At 43.2% G+C, this 7,620-nt stretch overlaps 1 protein-coding gene across 20 annotated transcripts; it reads right to left on the bottom strand.

The window, feature by feature from the left end:
- Positions 1-3,283: 3,283 nt before the first annotated feature.
- On the bottom strand, positions 3,284-6,279 carry LOC118399797 (caveolin-3-like). 20 transcript variants are annotated; one of them, XR_008074440.1, is made up of 4 exons: positions 5,857-6,279; positions 4,113-4,910; positions 3,861-3,944; positions 3,284-3,692 (listed from the first exon to the last, which is right to left on the bottom strand). XR_008074440.1 is itself a non-coding variant. In XM_035796036.2 (2 exons), exons 1-2 carry the CDS (start codon positions 5,977-5,979, stop codon positions 4,569-4,571), a joined length of 465 nt encoding a protein of 154 aa, XP_035651929.1. In that variant the 5' UTR covers positions 5,980-6,279; the 3' UTR covers positions 3,284-4,568. The 20 variants fall into 20 exon arrangements, 1 of the variants encoding a protein (XP_035651929.1); XR_008074434.1 differs by lacking the exon at positions 3,861-3,944 and adding an exon at positions 3,945-4,028 and having other exon boundaries at positions 3,284-3,860; positions 4,197-4,910; XR_008074442.1 differs by lacking the exon at positions 3,861-3,944 and adding an exon at positions 3,945-4,028 and having other exon boundaries at positions 3,284-3,608; positions 4,197-4,910.
- Between the last annotated feature and the right edge of the window lie 1,341 nt (positions 6,280-7,620).

Below are 7,620 nucleotides of genomic sequence, written 5' to 3'. Positions count from 1 at the left end.
TTGATATCCCCAAAGCTACAGGCATACTGTAGCTTTGTAAAATAAGAAAATGTGGACTAAATTTTAAATGTGCTCCAACACTATTTGCTGTGTCTTTCTTCTTTGTCATTGTGTGGGTGATTAGATCAACGCAGATGTTAATTTGTGTATATATGTATACTCTCATTCACATTCACCTTTCCGATTTATACCTAACTGTGTTCACAATATATTCAGAAAGTAAAGATTCTCCCTTTGTATCAACAATTTCTTTGAATGTAAGTATATTAAATGTATCACTAATGTATGATAAAATTTGTGACAAATTTGTGTCTCCAAAATGTTCAGTTATGCATAGATAGAGGAGCTTGGTCCATCCATACTAAATCATTTAAGCAGTCAGATTGATGTCAGTATAATTATGAAAGGTGTCACATTTGTGAAGGTCTTGGATTACTCAAGTCCTGTCAATGTCTATGATTCAGATCAAGTCACTCCCTGTGAGGGAGCTGAGAACGGCAAGCAGAGGATAGCAGCAGGATAGCAGCAGGACAACTTGCCCTGTAGTTCCTCCTAGTGGCCAGGAAGGTTTGTAGGTCTTTCAGAAAAGTGTGGTTACAGTCAAGGTACAACCCAGACATGTCTCAGAGGCTATAAACATCCATTGAAGCGTCAGTTTAGAATGTTTTCTCACCACCAAATATGATATGGAACTAGGTGAAACGTTTTATGTTCCCAAACCTAGAATCTGTTACGAACACAGTGCAAGTTTTATAGACTTGACACTTTGCCAAAGTTTTTAAAAAATGGCATTGTTTAGGAGTGCAAGGTCGAATTGAGTTTGTGCACACACGCACTTCACAGACGTGGGGTTCCCTAACGGAAATATGCAAATATAGGCTACAACACAGCAATAGGATCTTGCTAGCTCATGCTTGGCTTTGCCCACCTCCTTGCTTGTTCTGCTCACTATTAATTATTTTCTCGTACTGCAAACGACACAGACATCTTGGGTAAATTATAAATATCTTTCAGTGGGCTTTCTCTGTAGCTGGGACGTGTTCACCAGGGCACGTAACGGAACATGCTTTAAAGCATTTCGAAATGTAAATCTAAAATGAATGTTTCCTACTGGACAAGGTTAGGTAGTCACTCCCTGTTTCAATCCATTTTCTTCCATTTGATGCCTAATGAACACGACCCTGGTGTCGGTTATAACCTTTGTGTTTACAGATCCATGTCTGGAGTGTACCTTGGAGTGATGACCCTTTTTTAAATGTTTAACGTAGAGGATTTAATGGTGTATCTTTAGATCAGAAAACAGAATATTCCTCCTCATTTGTTGATACGTTAGATGGGATGAATAAAACCAAACTTGGCATCTTTTTACAGGTAATCTCTCGATCATCAGATTCTTCTTTGACTTGGATAAACATGCTGTGAATTCCTATATATTGCAATTCCATATCACACACACATGCAGTTGAAGTCGTAGGTTTACATACACTTTAGCCAAATACATTTAAACTCAGTTGTTCACAATTCCTGACATTTAATCCTAGTAAACATTCTCTGTCTTTGGTCAGTCAGGATCACCACTTCATTTTAACAATTTGAAATTTCAGAATAATAGTAGAGAGAATGATTTATTTCAGCTTTTATTTCTTTAATCACATTCCCAGTGGGTCAGAAGTTTCCATACACTCAATTAGTATTTGGTAGCATTGCCATTAAATTGTTTAACTTTGGTCAAATGTTTCAGGTAGGTTTCCACAAACTTCCCACAATAAGTTGGGTGGAATTTGGCCCATTCCTCCTGACAGAGCTGGTGTAACTGAGTCAGGTTTGTAGGTCTCCTTGTTCGCATACACTTTTTCAGTTCTGCCCACAAATGTTCTATAGGATTGAGGTCAGGGCTTTGTGATGGCCACTCCAATACCTTGACTTTGTTGTACTTAAGCCATTTTGCCACAACTTTGGAAATATGTTTGAGGTCATTGTCCATTTGGATGAACCATTTGTGACCAAGCTTTAACTTCCTGACTGATGTCTTGAGATGTTGCTTCAACATATCCATATAATTTTCATCCTTCATGATGCCATCTATTTTGTGAAGTGCACCAGTCCATCCTGCAGCAAATCACCTCCACAACATGAGGCTGCCACCCCCGTGCTTCACGGTTGGGATGGTGTTCTTCGACTTGCAAGCCTCCCCCTTTTTCCTCCAAACATAACGCTGGTCATTATGGCCAAACAGTTCTATTTTTGTTTAATCAGATCAGAGGACATTTCTCAAAAAAGTATGATCTTTGTCCCCATGTGCAGTTGCACACCGTAGTCTGGCTTTATTATGTCGGTTTTGGAGCAGGGGCTTCTTCCTTGTTGAGCGGCCTTTCAGGTTATGTCGATATAGGACTCGTTTTACTGTGGATATATATAGTTTTGTACCTGTTTCCTCTTCACAAGGTCCTTTGCTGTTGTTCTGGGATTGATTTGCACTTTTCGCACCAAAGTACGTTCATCTCTATGAGACAGAACGCATCTCCTTCCTGAGCGGTATGACAGCTTTGTGGTCTCATGGTGTTTATACTTGCATACTGTTGTTTGTACAGATGAACGTGGTACCTTCAGGCATTTGGAAATTGCTCCCAAGGATAAACCAGACTTGTGGAGGGTCTACAATGTATTTTCTGAGGTCTTGGGTGATTTCTTTTGATTTTCCCATGATGTCAAGCAAAGAGACACTGAGTTTGAAGCTAGGCCGTGAAATACATCCACAGGTACACCTCCAATTGACTCAAATTATGTCAATTGGCCTCTTAGAAGCTTCTAAAGCCATTACATCATATTCTGGAATTTTCCAATCTGTTTAAAGGCACAGTCAACTTAGTGTATGTAAACATCTGACCCACTGGAATTGTGATACAGTGAATTATAAGTGAAATAATCTGTCTGTAAACAATTGTTGGTAAAATGAGTGTGTCATTAACAAAGTGGATGTCCTAACCGACTTGCCAAAACTATAGTTTGTTAACAAGAATTTTGTGGAGTGGTTGAAAAACTAGTTTTAATGACTCCAACCTAAGGGTATGTAAACTTCCCACTTCAACTATAGATATTGTACGTTACATATAACCTTCACCACTGGCACTGAGGCATGTTTGTGTAGATCTATCTGGCCTCACCCTTGCCTGAGCATACCTGGAATTCTTTCACAGATTTTTTCCCAAATCAGTTACATACAGTACTGTAGGAAGATTCTATGTCACAACGAGCGCTAAAGACAGACATCACATATACCTGGAACATTAAACAAGTAATTTATTGTAGCATCAACATGTGAAAAATGACCATGGAATAGAGCATGGAATATACTTAAGTATCAAATCAATCAAGCATGGATGAGTGTTGTTCGTAGTGTACCATGTTGTATAGACCATGGATTACCCCCATCTATGGCACCCAGATGCGGGCACTCTTCTTCGTGTCTTCTGATTGAACACAATAATCTCTATCTATCACAAACTCTGTTTGAAAGAAGGGTCAGACCCAGACCCAGCATCAGCAGTCAGACAGGAGGCCAGGGAGGTAGCCTACGTGGCATACAGCAGAGCACTCCATTCTGGCACCTCTGGCCTCCTGTTCATCTCACCCCTACAGGAGGCCAGGGAAGTAGCCTACGTGGCATACTGCAGAGCACTCCATTCTGGCACCTCTGGCCTCCTGTTCATCTCACCCCTACAGGAGGCCAGGGAGGTAGCCTACGTGGCATACAGCAGAGCACTCCATTCTGGCACCTCTGGCCTCCTGTTCATCTCACCCCTACAGGAGGCCAGGGAGGTAGCCTACGTGGCATACAGCAGAGCACTCCATTCTGGCACCTCTGGCCTCCTGTTCGTCTCACCCCTACAGGAGGCCAGGGAGGTAGCCTACGTGGCATACTGCAGAGCACTCCATTCTGGCACCTCTGGCCTCCTGTTCATCTCACCCCTACAGGAGGCCAGGGAGGTAGCCTACGTGGCATACAGCAGAGCACTCCATTCTGGCACCTCTGGCCTCCTGTTCATCTCACCCCTACAGGAGGCCAGGGAGGTAGCCTACGTGGCATACAGCAGAGCACTCCATTCTGGCACCTCTGGCCTCCTGTTCGTCTCACCCCTACAGGAGGCCAGGGAGGTAGCCTACGTGGCATACTGCAGAGCACTCCATTCTGGCACCTCTGGCCTCCTGTTCGTCTCACCCCTACAGGAGGTCCGCTCCCGCTCAGCCCAGTCAAAGTCTTCTCTGTCCTGGCACCCCAATGGTGGAACCAGCTTCCCCCCGGTGTGTCCCCGGTGTCTGAAACCCTTCCTCTACAAAGACCATATTAAATAAAACATACAGTTGTCTTTTCCTACTAGCACTGTATTTGCTGATAACTTATTTATTGAGGAAAAATGTACTACAACTGTGATATGTGGTTGTCTCAGCTAGCTATCTTAAGATGAATTTACTAACTGTAAGTTAATGTAGCTGAAAGCATCTGCTAAAAAATGGGTGGAGAGCAGCCTAACCACTTTCTCCCTGTCCCATTCCCATGCTTCTGAACCCTACACCTCCTTCCGTAGCACCACCCGAACACTTGAGAATATTTTTGCCAGGGCTTCGAACAGGGGGTCACAGAAGGTGTGGATGGCCAGGGAGTAGATGCGGCTCAGACACTGGGACTCGATCAGACAGCTTTTAATGCATGGCACAACGGCCCAGATGTGGCAGAAGGAGAGGCAAGCGAATAGGAAGCCCCACAGCAGAGCCACTGGGATCCCCAAAATGGCTGATAGGATGCGGTAGCACCAGTATTTGGACACAGTGAAGGTGGTGTAACTGGCTTTCCACACCCCATCCAGACTGTGAGTCCCATCAGGCTCAGCGATCACATCCTCAAAGTCCACCTGCAGGGGGAGACAGAGAGGCCATTGTACTGTAATTGATAAAAGGGTCCAGCTTCTGACACCAACGGCAATGAGACAGGACACCAATATGTTAGCTTCAGGAATATCTTACTAAGTTGAAACCTAATATCTTACTCAATGCATTATGGGTATTGTAGTACATTATACTACAGCCATCAGCAGCTGGACCTTCTTTTAGCTCAGTTAAAAACTGCTGTATTATATTGCCTGAAACCTCTCACTGTCTCAAGCAAATTCATCTATCATGAGTAAATACTGTATAAGGCAATTGGATACATTCCTACAAAATGAATAGATAGACGTTCTCTTTCTAACAATCCGCCTGTTTTAAAGTCACAGATCTAATTAAAGGAAAGGAATTTGTAAGCTGCAGTCCATCTGACACCACTACCCGTAACTATAAATACACTTACTGAATATATACAGAGGGCCATAAAATCCATAAAAAACCTAAAAGCAAGAAAAACCATTAAAACCATAAAAACCATAAAAGCCTAATGATTCATGAGCAAATCAAAGAATACCAGAGAAAACCATCAAAGACATTATGTAAAAACATGTATTAGAACAAATTCCATGATGGCAGTTATGGCAGATAAACATTGCGTTCCACTGCCCTTGTGTTTGCCTTCCCAAAAATAGAGCCACTATCTGTAGCTGGGTTGGTAAGAGCTACTACAGGGATACAGGCTGTTTCAGGGAACATTTGATGGTCACAATAGTAACCCAAAGGATAGCACTTCTGGTGCACACACACACACACACACACACACACACACACACACACACACACACACACACACACACACACACACACACACACACACACACACACACACACACACACACACACACACACACACACACACACACACACACACACACACACACACACACACACACACTTAAATGTAATATAGCCTACCTTCACTACATCCTCGTTGACTTGCTTGGGGTCTCTGTTGATCAGGTCAATCTCTTTATGATGTCCGTTTGCCTGAAACCTTTGTTCATAACCATTGTTGATGTCAGCCATGGTTGCAGTCATATGCTAATCAAAGGAGAGGGGCAGAGAGGTACGAGGCAGAGAGGTACGGGGCAGAGAGGTACAAGGCAGAGAGGTACGAGGCAGAGAGGTACGGGGCAGAGAGGTACGAGGCAGAGAGGTACGAGGCAGAGAGGTACGAGGCAGAGAGGTACGAGGCTGAGTAGAGGGGTCCGAGAAGAGCGCTCTCAGTAAGGCTGGTAGATATCCTGGAGCTGGGCAGTGTAGTGGTCAAAGAGGCAGTGTGAGGAGTGGGACAGGGAGTGGGACAGGGAGTGGGACAGGGAGTGGCTGTACCCAGGCTTCTGGATTTCCCCTCACTGTGATGTCACTCCTGGAATGCCAGCAGCACCCAGCAGGCAGCTGCCCCTAGTTGTCCTGTCAAACTGTAACCACTGTAGCCATAGCATAGCACAAACACACAAACACACAACACATAGCCTACAGTTACACACATACTTTGTTGACTACAACAAATTCTCGTTAATAATCGCTTATAAACATCTTGTAAACACACCAAAGAATGAACACACACACACACACAAACACACAAACACACACACACACATTATTTTACTATCCTTGTGGGGACCAAACAATTGATTCCCATTCAAAATCCTATTTTCCCTAACCTCAACCCCTAACCTAACACTAATTGTAACCCTCAACCTATCCCCTAAGCCTTAAAGATATTTTTTCCTTGTGGGGACTAGCAAAATGTTTCCACTTGTCCTAATTTTCCTTATTTTACTATTCTTGTGAGGACTTCTGGTCCCCACAATGATAGTAAAACCAAACCACCCACACACACACACGAGTAAGGCCCATTCTCTATCAACACTCATGCCATACCTCACACTGGGACCCTAAGCATTTCTTAAAGGAAAAAGCAGACCTATGTTGCATTTCACACATCCCTGATGGTTCACCATAGTAATTACTGTAGCCCAATATAGTGTGAAGATCACAGGAGTCTTCTAAGGGTATAATAATAGCCAGATTCATAGCAAATGGAATGGCATCAAACATATTTGCTGAATTTGATTCCATTCCACTTGATCTGGTCCAGCCATTACCACTAGCCTGTTCTCCCCAATTAAGGTGCCACCAACCATATAGCAATGCTCAGATATAGACAAGTGAGGTCCGTACAGAGAATTGGATGACACTTTCCATGATGCAGCTATATATAATGCCTTATGATACACTACCAAGATATGTTCTGGTTAGTCCCTCCATGGAGAGACTTGTCATATATGATTGAGCAGGTGGTTCTGCTGATAAGACAGAGAACTGTGCAAAGATCTGAGACTGACATGTAGACCGAAGCATTTTGAGTTTGTGATACATTTAAGTTGAGAGTGGACGGTGGGGATAAACAGCATCAAAATGCTTTCTAGCGTTAACCCCATAAAACCTGAGACTCACCTAAAATAAAACAACTTGGCAGGAGATGTAGCATGCTGATGATGTTGGAATATATCATGCATGGCTCACTTTCTTTTCCTGTCACAAACCTGTATTTCCACAACAACCACAAATGGAATGTACCATGAAGGTCTGCCTGTTTTTTCTTGTCACTCAAACATGTGTTTCCATAGCAAACCACAAATGGACAGTACAATGGAAACCTGTGTGTCCATA

The sequence above is a fragment of the Oncorhynchus keta genome, chromosome 21, assembly GCF_023373465.1.
Source record: "Oncorhynchus keta strain PuntledgeMale-10-30-2019 chromosome 21, Oket_V2, whole genome shotgun sequence".
Classification (NCBI taxonomy): domain Eukaryota; kingdom Metazoa; phylum Chordata; class Actinopteri; order Salmoniformes; family Salmonidae; genus Oncorhynchus; species Oncorhynchus keta.
The sequence above is the reverse complement of the archived record's forward strand: the minus strand, read 5'-3'. Positions and strand labels throughout refer to the sequence as shown.